General features: G+C 50.5%; 1 protein-coding gene across 7 annotated transcripts in view; it reads left to right on the top strand.

Annotated features, from left to right (window-relative positions):
• SNF4Agamma (SNF4/AMP-activated protein kinase gamma subunit) overlaps positions 1 to 14,316 on the top strand; it is a 364,359-nt gene that overhangs the window by 170,867 nt on the left and 179,176 nt on the right. For 6 of the 7 annotated variants that reach the window (XM_084593803.1, XM_084593806.1, XM_084593804.1 and 3 more), the window contains exons 2-4: positions 3,627 to 3,882; positions 7,462 to 7,820; positions 13,671 to 13,698. In XM_084593803.1, the coding sequence (XP_084449929.1) occupies positions 3,627 to 3,882; positions 7,462 to 7,820; positions 13,671 to 13,698 (643 nt within the window). The remainder of the gene's footprint in view (positions 1 to 3,626; positions 3,883 to 7,461; positions 7,821 to 13,670; positions 13,699 to 14,316) is intronic. The other variant, XM_084593805.1, reaches the window with a different exon arrangement.

Genomic DNA, 14,316 nt, shown 5'->3' with positions numbered 1-14,316 from the left:
AGCTCATATGGTAATTGTTGCCAAAAACAAAGCTGCTCCACCCTTCGGCGTTCGAAAGTACCCTTCCGACTTTTTCTGTGGCATCGCTCCGAGGTCAAATGGAGCCTTTTAGTAGAGGAGAGTACTCATTTTTATTCGCCACCAATTTGCCTTGCTCAGAAAAGGGAAACGGCCATTCGTGCAGGAACTTCAGGACATATATCACACATGAAGTACGCAATATAAAGGGCATGATATTATCACTACCGAGAGAACCTAACGTGCAGATTTCATGCGTAAGAAGAGAGTTAACCACGCGTTAGTCAAATGGCAAAGGGCGCAAAAAAAGGACGGGAGGGTGGGGGACGAGGAAGGGGAACTACGTGGAGGCTGGGTTGAACCCAGCTTTCGTTCGACTGTGGAACGTTGACCTGAGTAGCGTGCACTCGGATTCCTTTCTCCACCAGAACTTATTTGGGAACCAGCCAGAACCGTCGATGAAACCGAATGTGCAGCAAGTTCAAAACGCGAAGTGGAAAATTAATTTGAGGCGTAAATTCAAACTCTATATTCGAATATCTTTGAACTTTTATTTAACCGCACTTTTTCTCCTACTTTGTGATCTGTCATTATTTTTGTCAGAATCGTTTTCAGACACCGCGGCCGCCGGTATTTCCGCCTGGGGTGATGCATTAATGGGGCGTGCAGGGATATTGATCATTTTAGGGCGATATTATTAGAGTCCCCGTTCACCTATTCATGATGTCTGTCTGTCTGCCTGAAGCCGGCCGTGAAGCCGTTAGCAGGATCTGCCATTGGGGCGGAACTTTTGAGATGGCAATTGAACCTACCGGGATATTTGGTCCCCCGGACAGACGCGCTACTCCTAGGCCATGCAGGGCATGCTTGTACAGCTCGGTTAAAGTGGAACTTAATAATTTTATCGGTTGGTTAGTTAGTCAGATGGTAAATTACGACTGTGTGCTGATGAGCACGCGCGACCGGAAACCGTCTCTCCGTGCCGCGGTGGCTCAGTGGTTGGAGCGCTGGACTGCTGATCCCAAGCTTACATTTACACAGCGCAACAGCGAACACGGACAAGGCAGGATACACCACATAGCGCTGTGGTGGCGGTGTCTGTTCACTTGCCGGTATTCGCCGTCGCTGTGTGGATGTAAGTATGAAATACAAACTTAACCAGCAACTGGTATATTATGCTGATCCTAAGGATGCGGGTTTGATCCACGCCAGCCGCTCGTCGATGGAGGCGAAAATGAAGGCGCCCGAGATCGATGCACAGGTTATCGGAGTTGAGCTCTCCATTACGATATCCCTCATAGCCTGAGTCGCTTTGGTACTTTGGGAATAAAACCATACAATCTGTGACTGCCTATGCTAGTGATTGAACAACGTATTTCCCCTTTTCTCATGCGTGTAATTGCTTGCTAGATATTCTTTTCTAGAAATGAGTTTCGTTGTACAAGATTAGTATAGTAGGCCTATGTCCTTAGTGCGAGTGTGCCCGTCGAAGATCGATTGTGTGTGCAGAACTAAAACCGGCGCACGTAGTACGCATGCCGCTGTCAAAATTATTCAGCTTTATATATGGCGACATGAAAATACTTCTGCAGTTCTTGCTGAGTCTCGCATTGGACGGTGGTACTGCGACTTCTCCGAGTTTACGGATCGACGACTGCTGCCGCGTGCCGCTTCTGGCGCCCGCGGCAGCCAGTTTACCTTCCTTCGCTATGAGCAATGCGTGATGGGCGGCCATTGCGGTTCGGGGCTGAAATCAAGACGCGCATATGTCACTTCAGACGTCATCTGTCTTTTTCTTTTCCCCAATCACACGATCATTTGGTAGCAGCAGCATGTACGTGATCTTAAGGAGCCAGCGTGCAGCAAGTTTTGTGCTGTGGCAAGCCTCTTCGAGATTACGTAAACCGTTGACGATGTCCGTTCAAGCGCGACTTCGGAATACGCGGAAGGCACGTATGCGGGAAAAAAAAGAACACGCAGTGTGTGGAGGAAGTAAAACGCTCTTCTTGCGGTGTTGGCAGTCACCGTATACGTCGTGCACAACGAGCAGTTTGCAAGTGGAGTCTGTTTACGGAGCATTTGCGTCCGATTCGTTCGGAATTTATTACTGCAGGCACGTTATAATAACTATGATATGTCGTTGGTTCTCCTTCTGTGTGTGCGCTGTGTGTGCAGTTGGCGCTTGGTCTCGTCGCCATTTGTCTGTCTCTCAGACTGCTGCGATAATTCAATAGAAATTGTGTTGGTGTATAGAAAAATCAAAGAATCCCTCCCATTTTTTGGACAGCATTTATTTTTTGGCCATGTACTTCAACATGTCTTAATTTCAGGGGACATTTCTTTCTTTTTAATTTGCTAAAAATCTTCGTTTCTGCGCCCGTGTGCTGTGCCATGTCAATGTACATTAAAGAACTTAAAGAACACCTGGTGTTAGAAATTTCCGGAGCCCTCCACTACGGCGTCTGTCATAGCCTGAGTCGCTTTGGGACGTTAAACCGCATAAACCAAACCGGATCTTCGTTTCTGTCGCGGCCATCTTTAACTGCTTTTACGCTCCTTAAATCTCTAGAGGTCCAAAATCGACTCACGTGAGTGGTTGAGCGGGCGCTCTTCAGACACACCTGGTAGGACTATTTTGTGCAGGTTGGGGAAAACCCTTCGTTCTATATAAATGCAGGAGGACTCGAGGCTCCAGATCAGGGCCCGTATTGCGAGTTTGCGTCGTTATCGAAGTGTCGCTATCTCACGTGACCTCGAGTCATCTGATTGGTGGAAACGCCGGAACATGATGTTGACACCTCTTCCGGTTTCTTAGTGGCAACACCCGGTTCTGGCGCTTCGACCAATCAGATGACTGGAGGTCACGTGAGATAGCGACACTTCGATGACGACGCAAACTCGGAATACGGGCCCAGTGGCATCGTCGGCTTTCCGAAGGCATAAGTTGTCACAAAACAGTCTCGTTTTGTGCAACCTCGGTGCGTCAACATTATCAGTACGTCTGACTAACAGACCCAGAAGCGGCTCGGGGAGATCGTGAGGTGCCTTTCGAATATATTGTGAGACTTTGGCGAAAGCTAGCTGTGGTCTTCGGAAGCACGAATATTGTTGCCGCGCCGCCAGGTGAACACTTTCTCAGAATAGCCCCGAACGTTTTGGACACATGCACGCTACATCCGCATGGAGTACAAGCTGTCTGGGTAGCGGAGGATATTGGTCCGGAAGTAGATTTTCTTGTGAACGTTATTTATTGCTGGCGCCAACCGGCAGCTCTTGGGCAGGTCTCGGCAGGTCTCGGCAGATGCATGCGCTTTGCCAGCGCTAACCTGAAGAATATTTTTTTTTTTTTGAGCGTTATGTGCCTCACGCATATCTTTTTAGCTGTATGGCGGAAGGTAGTCCACTAGGTAATGCTTTCGGCCTGTCCGCTGTGTTAGATTGTTATTGTCCCTTCTCCTGCCAAGCTTTGTGGGGACCAGCACCGTGGGACGGTGCAGCGCACTTGCGTAGCAGTATTATAGGAGAGACATTTAGCGATATGCGTTTGGTGCATTCGAGGATCAAATGTGAAATCTTATAGTATGTCCTCATCTCTGTGCCTCTTTCAGGGCGAGGAGAAAGGTCAGCTGGTGGTTCCTCGCATCGTGACCACGGCCGACTGGGGCCCCATGGACGAGTCCGTGGACTCGGCGGGGGACATGCGTGGTGGCTTCCCGTCTGGCCCACTGGGCGGTTCCGCGGTCGGCGGCTCAGCCACGTTGCCCTCAGAGCGGCGCCGCTCGCTGTCCGGTGGTGCCCACCGGCTGCCCGCGCTTCAACTCTCGTCGAGAGCGCGGCGCCAGTCCGGCGACGATGTCCTCGGGGGTAAGCCTCTTCCCTGGTTTTTAAGTTCTTCATTCACGGGCTGTTGAAACCAAGGCGAGTGCTCCCCCATGTGTTCTCGGTGCCCGTTAAAGTGTCTATTGCCTCTTGTCAGTGCGAGTTAACGATGGCCCTTCACTTTCGGTCTGAACGTTTCCTGTGAAGAATGCTTTTGGATCATGAAACTTAGGACTGAATCCCGTCAGAAGGGCTCTTTCTGAGGGTAAGCAGTTAGGCCTCGTGGGCTTCAGCCTCCGAAGCTCCCTTAACCTTCGCGTCCGCGCTCGTCGTGAGGCACCGTGGACAGAAGCGTGCAGCGTCTTCTGAGGGGAGCACTGGCCTGGAACGCAGCCTCCGTGACGTTGTGGGTGCATGCAGATGATGATTGCATGAAGCCTTGGCATCGGTGGGTTGTGTTGTTTGTGAGAGGAATTGCGTTTACGCATGAGGGTGGCAGGACAGTGCACGCGGCGAAGATAACACGCGGGTTGCTGCGGTAGAAATCTTGCTGCAGGGCCATGGATAAGGTGGCACTTATCTACCTCAATTCGAGTGCACTTTGAGGTTTAGTTCATTAAAATGACGTCGTGAAATTATGGTTAAGTGTAGAGTATTGTACGGTAGTAAGTGGCGCTGTATAGAACTAGCACACGTGATCTCTGGGGTACCGGCATAACGTACCGATTTACTTCTCAAATAAACCCACTGACCGATGTCAAAAAGGAGGTCGACTTTTTAAGCCCTCTTAGCACACTGCGTTTCGAGAAGAGTGGTTTTTCCCGGCCCGTTCTTAAGCTTGTCCGCTGAGCTTCCGTTCCTGGTGAACTGTCGCTTTGGGCGATTAAAACTTACAAGTGAAACCAAAATAATGTAATGCAAATCATGACTGGAAGCCTGCGATAACATTGATCAAGCAGCATCAATAATCCTTAGACGTCCCATCCATAGAACTACGCGGGACCTGCAAAGAATATTCTCGAGTACGGGACGAATGTGCAACTCATTTATTCTCGGCTTTCGTAATGGGCGTGCCACTACGACAAGTGGCCCTCTGTGCAGACTAAAAGATACTGCCCCGCCTCGATGGTGCAGTCGACTACTATGGCCAAGGATGCGGGATCTAAATCGGTGGCTGCTTTTCAAAGGGGGCGATTAAAAGCAAGGCGCCCGTATGATGCGCGATGTCAGTGCGCGTTAAAGAAGCACAGGGGGTCGAGCCCTCCACTGCGGCGTCTCTCATAGCCTAGCTCGCTTTGGGACGTCAAAACGGCACAAAACAAATCAACATCGATAATGTCAATAGAATTTCGATATCGGCTGGCTGGGCAGACAACCTCCAGCTTGCCTTGTCGCTGATCAGATCAAGCGTTCGATAATCGGTTACCGATCCATGCTCCGAGCTTAACTTGATAGGTAAGCGAGTCATCGAGTCATTGTATCATTTTTATAACAGATGCTGCTGCCTACATGAGTGCCAATCCGAAAGCCAGGTCAGAAGTTTACGCGGTACCACTTCGAGCTTTTCTTTTGCGCCTACGTCAGGGATCAGTCTGGAGTTCCAGAAGATCATTCACTAAACACGAAAGACGTGGGGGCCCCCTCGTTCGGCTTTTTATGCAGCCGTAGTGCGTCATATCGCCACGTGTTTCTCTCTACACAGGCACGCATTGCCTATCTATCGTCACACGCAGCCTGTAGCTCTTCAGAAATATCGCGGGTCAAGTGGCCACCTTTTACCGGGGGGCGTTCTGAGGACACTCGATCGGGAGGGGAAGCTCAGCAAACATGGAAACCTAAGACGGCCGGACGTTTGTCTGTCCTTTTTTGCTTGGTTCTTGTGGTTTCCGCAATTGTTTTCGCGTTTATCGATCTGCCGACGATCATTCTGTTGAGTGCGATTTATCGAAAGTGAGTGCTTGACGTCCCGCGTATGAGTCGTACAACTTGGTCTAATGTTAGTATTTACATTGCGAGCAGAGGCTTGGCTTCGCAGTTCTTCGTGCACCTAACCTACCCATGGCGAACTAATCCGCCGCTGCAGACGCTTTCGCTTGTCCCTAGTGAGTAGAGCGTGCCCGACTGCTTCGTGCATGTCGATCATTTTCTTCACTGGCGCCCCCTCGTAGTCGTGCGGGAAGTCCGCAGACTCGTTCCATTCTACGTAGGACGCCTGTCGTTGGAAGTGTTTTCTGGCGGACTAGTTGGTGAAATTCGTTAATCGTCAAAACTGCTCGGATAAAACAAGGACCTTACACTTTGTGTGTGATATGTTTCTGCTCTATCTTTGTTTTATTCGCGCAGTTTTGAAGATGAAGAGCCTGCCGTTAGACTGGTGTCGCGTTAAATCCTACTTAGCATGTTCTCTTCAAGCACGTGGTTGCAAATTTCGCTTCCAACGCACAATCGCGGTGGGTCAACGTAGAACGTGGACCTGTGCTTGTAGTCAGTAGAAATTCCACATTTCAAATAAAATAAACAAACATTAGGAGGGAATAGTGTCCCCGAATCGCTTCAGATTTCGTGATGAGAATGTCAAAGCGAGAATCCGTTTTGGTAAACATACTGCGAATGCTGTCGCTGTAGCAGCGTCCCTATGAGGAGTTGAAAGGGAAGAAGAAGGAAAGAGAGGAGACGCGGCCTGCATCTCCGCACCATTTGGCACCGCCACCTCGTCTTGCCCCGGAGTCCTGCAGTGGACACTACGCATGCCTGCATGCCTGTATGCATGACGGTCTGGGCAAAGCTCCGTGCCGCGTTCGCGCCTCGGTCGTGACTGCTGCTGCCAGTGTGGACGCTTGTGTGTACAGTGCCTCCAGGAAGTCAAATTCGTTCATATCTGAGGCGAGCTGTCGGTACGACGCAGCAGAACAGTGTGCTCACGGAATACTGCCGCGTGAGAAGGCGCGGTCGTGCTAGCCACCATAGTCGTGCGTCACGTCCGCCATTGTAGACCTGCCGCTGTTGCTCGTCACCAAACCTCGCAAGTAGGATCGCAGCATTACGTTTGCCCCCAAGAGTCGCTGCATCGTGGACCAAAAAGCGCGAATTGGCAATTGCGTTGTAGGTTAGGTGATGGTTATTTTTTGTACCGGTGAAATTTGGCGGTTGCACACATTTGTTCTAATTTCGGTCTTAGTTATTTTGTAACCTGGCAAAGAATACAACATCATAAAAGCCTATACCTGGATATCAGTCAGTCGGCCGGTTATCGTAGATTGTTCACCATGTTGATTATTCGATATATCAGTCTAAGGAAGCACTTCATTATGGCTGCTCAGAGCAGTACGCAGATATGCATTTCGACAGGGGGCCCAAAATGGCCACAAACCGGTGCAGTTCATTGCTCGTAGAGAAAACACAGTGTATCGGGCCATTATTTGGCACAGCTTTCTTATTACTACCAAATGCGAACGTCGTGTATGCGGTCATATGAGACCAGCGAAGACCGTAGCGGTGGCGACGGCAGTCACGGCCTCGGCGTAGTCCGCGTCCGGGCAAGACCCACAGCTGTGCTGCCGGGTTGCGTGGGTCCGGGGGGGCCCCTCCTGCCCTCTACTCCCTCCGCTGGGCTTCCCGCCGCAGGCGTGTCGCCGTCCCGCAAGGCAGTGCTGTTCGATGCCTTCCGGCCTCGCTCCAAGTCCGACTCCAAGGGCTCTTCGTCGTCCTCAGGAGGCCGCAAGCCCAACAACCTCATGTCGGCGCTGCGGGGCCACAGCTGGTTCCCGGGCTCGCGCAGCGCGCTCACGCCGCCCAACGGAGCGGCCTCTGGCGGTGCCTCGGCGCCCTTGTCTCCGCTGTCGCCGCTGAGTCCTGTGGAACCTGAGGGGCCCTACCGGCGCCCGCGGTCGGGCTCCGAGAGCCGCACCGGAGCCGTCTCCAAGGTGATGGACCTCTTTCGGAGCCGCTCCCAGTCGGTCAGCGTCGAGGGAGGAAAGTCCAAGGTGCGTATCATGTTCCCCGCAGGCTTGCTGTAAAATGTGTCCGTAAGTATCTCTCTGCCCTGGCTCTTTTCACCTTCAACCGTTTGCAAAACAAAAACAACTGGGAAAAAGAAAGGTTCGTCTCCCTTCATGAGCTAGAACTGCGCGCGGTGCGGTATGGTCTTTCGCGGTCTTCATTTACAAATAGGGGCCTTATATAAGCGTGACTCAATGAACGGGCCTTACAAAATTCAGCGCCGCTGTGCGCCTGTAGACAGAGGGAAAGGGGCTGCCTTCAGAGAACGTCTTTACCGGTCGATATGAGCAGATAAGGGCGCCTGCTGCAGCCACTCTGAGTTTCGTCCATATAAATATGGACGCGCCCTTATAGCCTTCTTTTTGCCTAAATGCATTAAATAGACCTAACGCTCAGTGCCACGGATTTGAGATGTACCGATTTCCCAAATTTCAGTGATGTTAACTATAAAATGCGTGAACTTCGTTTTTCAGTGCACTTCAGTAGCTGGCGCTACTACTACTAGGTATAGGATAACCGTACACTACACTGCTACGCTACTAGGATCACCCATGCCGAGCACCGGATTTGCGTTGTACCGTCGCTTTCGTTGGCTAACCCCTCTTGATGAGATGATCATAATGCGTATGACGTCATTAGCCGTTTCTGTAAAAACCTACATCACAGCAACTTACACCTGGTAGTAGTTGCCACAGCAACCAAGTATATGCACCGTGTCACTTCCCGTTTGAAACTCACAACCCCACAAAATCACGATCATGCATCAGGCGGGTGTATACAGATGGCCACGTGACAAGGCCGGTTATAGCTTAGCCCATAGAGGGGTTAAGCCTGTCCTATCGTTTCTTTTATTCGTGATTTAGTTGCTATCGAGCGAATGTATCATCCTTATCGTGCCTAGTTTGGCGGGTCAAGCGCTAGCAGACGGGCATATCGCTTTCGTTTCGAGTCTCATGTAAAATTGCCCGATGGGTCATTCGCACAAAAATATTGTCACCAAGAACTGTTTGAGCGTAAGGCAGAGCTTTGCTGCACAGTTTTCGCCGAATTACGGTACGATCACATTGCAAAAACTGTCACAAATCTGTCATAAACTGATAGGCTAGCCGCGCTCCTTTTGGTCGATTCTGACCGGTGAACCTATCGACTAGTGTAAATAGAGGCTGTTTGACAGGATTGTGACAGTCTTTGTTATGCGATCGCGGCGTAATTCGATCCCTGCTCTATACAGCAGACACGGTTCAACGCATGAGCGGGGAGGAGACGAGGAAGACAAGCGCGGCGCCAGTCAACCAGGTACGACCGCATGGCGGCGTCAGTAAATGGCTTACACTGCAGCAGTATGCAGGGCATACAGCTGTGTACAGCTGCGTAATTAAGTTGCACGCATGAGATTGTGCTCGTGCGTGTGGTCACTGAGTCGTGAGGCAGCCGGTTATAATATTGCCGCGAAACCTTCAAAAATGTATTTGTTTTTAGCAGCCGCCGGTGTGCGGCCTTATCACTCTGATTCTGACACACGTATCAATTCTGTATTCATTATTCATTGTTTGTTAGTGCTCGATGTCGCGAGAAGCACCTTATCAGTTTCGTTCACGCGTACGATACGCCTAGATCTGTCTCGAAGATTCCGATCACTCGCGTATGTTTCTACAGTGTTCCAGTTTGTGCTAGTAGCAGTTTTCGACGTTATCTAGATTGTTATGAGCAGCCTTTAAATTGAGCGTTCACGAGTGCGACGGGCTAAATTCTTAGTTCGACGGTCGACGAACACGTTGGTTGCTATCGCCGCCGCCAAGTTGCTTAGTTCTTTTGAGGGCGCAAGTCAGCCCAATAAAGGGTTTATTCAGTGCAGTCACCGACTCTTCATTTGTGTCATCGACCTTGTCACCACCACGTGACATCTGGTGGAGGTGCTGGGTGTTCTTCGGTGAAGTTCTTGACGAGCACTTGAGCCTGCCCATGACGGAAACGGGTGACGCCTCTTGCAACTCCAAGTCCTCTATCCAGTAACAGCTGAGTATTTCCTTCGACAACCACTTCCGTGAATTCGACTTCTTTTGTACCCACATGGACGATGACGCTTGATCGGTGCGGTACGGTCAATTCTCCGTCGAGGACGTTGAGAGCGACGTGATGCGTCGAAATTCTCGTAGTCGGTATGGCTATCTCCTTCGAGAGCTGGATGAGCTTGGATCGGAGGTCGATGATCGCCCGATGTTCGTTCAGAAAATGCATGCCCAGAATACTGCTGTAGGACATCCACCAGCTTGCGGCGCGCATCCCACAGTCAGTACGCATTGAGTGGGTTCCACGGGATCTGCTGCCTTCCCAAAGTCAAGCTGATTTAGCAATCCGCCTCGTGAACCAAGACGCATCAATCCCACGGCTCCTTGAAGTGGACGACGCTACCCTCCTTTTGTCAAGAAGGGAACACCTCCGGCGCCGCACATGAGCACTTATCCCTCCGTGTGCGATATCCCTTCCGCGCGGTCTCACCCGTGCAGAGGAGGTTGCGCTTAGGAGGATCCGGGTCGGTGTTGCCTTCACACCAGCTGTCACTAGGACGTGGTCATACTTCCAACACTTATATCCCCGCCCAGGGTACCCGATCTGTAAAAACGAAGATGTTGAGGCCGACATCCACCGCTTGCTGTGGGACTGCCCAGCACTCAAACCAACACGAATCCGGCACCTGAACATAACCGGCCTTTCAGCAACCAATCCTGCCTCATATGTCACTTGGACGCAGGGACCTCATCATCGCTCACTTCTGGACTTCATAAAATCAGCCAACCTTTTTCTGTTCATCTAATCATTTATTCATCCTTCATCTCATACCCTACTGATGCCCTGAGGCAATAAATATCGATTAAAAAAAAAAAGCTGATAGGGTAGGTACGTCCATTTACCATAACCCTTGCTGTGCATCGCTCCGACGGTTTAATAAGGTTGCCACCAGCGGTGCGGATTTGCGGGCCGTCCGAAGTGGTCGTCACCGTCTTGAGCTGGGCGGCGAAAGCTCCACTGATGACAGAGTAGTCGGCTCCGGTGACCACTAGGACGGTAACCGTGCGTCCGTCTACAGCAACCTCAAGGTCGCTTGTTCGCGTCCTGGTATTGCACGTCGGCTTCGGTGTTCGATCTCTACTTCGTCTCGTGCTGAGGTCGCGGTCAGGGCACACTGTTGTCACTTCACTTGGCGTCGGTGTCTTTCCTCGTCGTGCGTAGCGGCGGGGTATTTGTTGATGCATCGTCACTCGTCGTCGGTGATGGAGGATCTTCATTAGTTCGCCGTTTAGCAACTTCACCTCCAAAGGTTAATGCCTTTAGTTTCCCCTACGGAGCTAGGGGACCGTCCTTGCACGTAACCGCGGCCCGGCGACGCAAAGCGTACATTGTACTGCGCCTGGGAGCGTGACAGACGCCTTGGCGACGCGTGCTCTCCGCTGCTCAGGAAGCTCCCAGGGCGACAGGAACAAGGCTGAGGTCTTCACTTGAAGGATCAAGAGCAGCACTTCCAGCAGATGTCACGTGGTGGTGACAAGGTCGATGACACAAATGAAGAGTCGGTGACTGCACTGAATAAACCCTTTATTGGGCTGACTTGCGCCCTCAAAAGAACTAAGCAACTTGGCGGCGGCGATAGTAACAAACGTGTTCGTCGACCGTCGAACTAAGAATTTAGCCCGTCGCACTCGTGAACGCTCAATTTAAAGGCCGCTCACAACATTCTAGATAACGTGGCAAACTGCTACTAGCACAACCTGGAACATTGTAGAAACATAGGCGAGTGATCGGAATCTTCGAGACAGATCTAGGCGCATCTTGTGCGTGAACGAAACTGATAAGGTGCTTCTCGCGACATCGAACACTAACAAACAAAGATTGGTTTGGTTTGTGGCGTTTAACGTCCCAAAGCGACTCAGGCTATGAGAGACGCCGTAGTGGAGGACTCCGGAAATTTTGACCACCTGGGGTTCTTTACCGTGCACTGACATCGCACAGCACACGGGCGCCTTGCTTTTCGCCTGCATCGAAAAGCGGCCGCCAAGACCGGGATTCGATCCTGCGTCCTTGGGAACAGTAGTCGAGCGCCGTAACCACTGCGCCACCCTGGTGGGCACTAACAAACAAAGAATACAGAATTGATACGCGTGCCAGAATCAGAGTGATAAGGCCGCATGCCGGCGGCTGCTAAAAACAACAAATACATTTTTGAAGGTTTCGCGGCAATATTTCTGGCCGGTGGTTCTATTACTGGGAAATGCACCTTGCGAAGAATGTAGATAGAGCGCCAAGCCGTTTAAACTCTTCATTTGACAAGTCGGAACAACCCTGCGGTCAGCTGTACAAATTGTTGCGTCTGTCTGATAGCGAGCCAGTGGTCGGGTTTAGATAGCGGCGGCAGGAGGTTGTGCTCGACAGGTGGTTAGGTGTTTAAATGAATTTGCTACCAATAGTTAGGCCAAAACGCTAGATCGCCTCAAGAGATTTCACTCCATACTTTTATTGGCTGGGTTTTGGCTGGTGAGAGCAATTCTGGAGGCACATCCGGAGAAGGTACAAGGAAAAGGAAAAAAAGAAATGAAGGATTATGGGCGAAGTCAGTCGCGCCTTCGATGGCGTTGCTTAACCCGAAGTTTTCCTGACCCGCTTCTTGCCTGTTTAAGTGGGGAGGCCTCGTGTAGTGAACGTGAACGAGTTCTCGTCTCGCGCGTGTATCGTTCTTTTTCTCTGGCCGAGGAACATTTTACTGAGAGTTGAAGCGAAAATATGTGCAGCTGCATCGCGCTGAAGTCTAAATCATTCGCTTCACCTCCCGATCCACCTTCTCTGGTCTCGTATCGACACCGTCAAATTAATCTCAGCTGCTGAAATTCATTCATTCATTCATTCATTCATTCATTCATTCATTCATTCATTCATTCATTCATTCATTCATTCATTCATTCATTCATTCATTCATTCATTCATTCAATAAATAAATAAATAAATAAATAAATAAATAAATAAATAAATAAATAAATAAATAAATAAATAAATATTGAAGGCATTGGTGCCCTTCGGGTGTTATTACACGGCCGCGTGGACGCCCGTTTCGTACAGTTCCGTTTAATAGAGATTCAGCTTGCAGGAGACTTATTGACATAGACGTATATCGGTTTGTCGGACCCTTTCTGTGCACGCGCATTGACAGGGGTGAGTGAAATCACGGCCACTGACTCTGCGTGGGAGGGGTATGGTAAACCGGCATACGCCTACGCTAGTGCATGTCCGGCAAGCTTGATCACTATCTGTTTTTCCGCGCGTCGCCGTGCTACATTTTTTTGGCGCCCTCTGACGAAAGAAACATTTGTTCTCTCGAGTTTATAGGAAACGCCATGCAGAAATAATACAGGGGCGAGCGCTGAATGACAGCGTTTGTTTCGCTTACAGCAAGGTATGAGATGGAAGACAGGAGGCGTTTCCCTTTACAAGTACATATGTTGTGATGTCGGTAGTGATCTGACCGATTATGTTGCGCATACGGTTGTGTAAAATCGCGGGAAAGCACATACAGGGATGCGCTAGAGCTTTCGGAACTTTGAAACGCTTGCGTGCGACGAGTGACACTTTTCACTAGGCGGCTTAAGGTTGGGTCTGAGGGAATAATGGGCCTGTAATCGGGAATGACAGGGCTGCTTTCACAGACGTTGCCTTCCCACTGCCCGTGCCTATCCACCCACGGCAGCGAGCATGAGAGGATATAGAGAGGGCTGGTGGGGTCTTCCTCGGCTTATTTGCGTGCTTTAACGGTGCCACTTCTGTTTTCTGTCTTTTTTTCCTTGCAGAAGTTCCCGAGCACCAGTGGCCAGTACGGTGAGTGGATGCGACGCTTTCCTTTTCCGCGAAGGTGGCTCTGCCGCCGTACCCGCGCGCTTTGCTCTAAAGCCGGTTTGGAGGGATATCAGTCGATATTGAAGGGAGGGCGGAGGACGACTGCTAACGACGGAAGTTATTGTCGCTGGGGCATCGATGTGCCGTTTGACAGGCTGGCTTACTCTCGGGTACTTCTTTTACGACACTTCGATAACAGAGGCCAAGTTTGCGTACGCTTGGGTGCTGTCATTTTTTTGCTCGATGGAGATACGTAGTGAAAGCGACTACCAGATGGGCATCGGCAGAGCGTTCGCTCGAACTGTTTTACTTTATCGGTAGAAATGTCATGTACGCCGCTTCATAAGATGTTTTCATCCAATATGTTTCCCACAAGCACAATGGGAGAGGGCGTGCTTCGTATTGAGTGCATATTTCTTTCGAAGTAACGGAACGAATACCACTGATACTGCGTCGTGTTTTTGTTTGTTTTTTCTTCGACGCCGCATCCTTTACTACACGGCCACGGCACTCTGTGGGGGTCATCGGAGGCAGTTTTGGTTGATACGGCGCATACTCAAACTATAACATTCTGTATTTCGCGCACGTCTCTAGTTTGGC

The sequence above is a fragment of the Amblyomma maculatum genome, chromosome 2 (genome assembly GCF_055883805.1).
Source record: "Amblyomma maculatum isolate TAMU_Amacu chromosome 2, ASM5588380v1, whole genome shotgun sequence".
In the NCBI taxonomy this organism is placed as follows: domain Eukaryota; kingdom Metazoa; phylum Arthropoda; class Arachnida; order Ixodida; family Ixodidae; genus Amblyomma; species Amblyomma maculatum.
The sequence above is the reverse complement of the archived record's forward strand: the minus strand, read 5'-3'. Positions and strand labels throughout refer to the sequence as shown.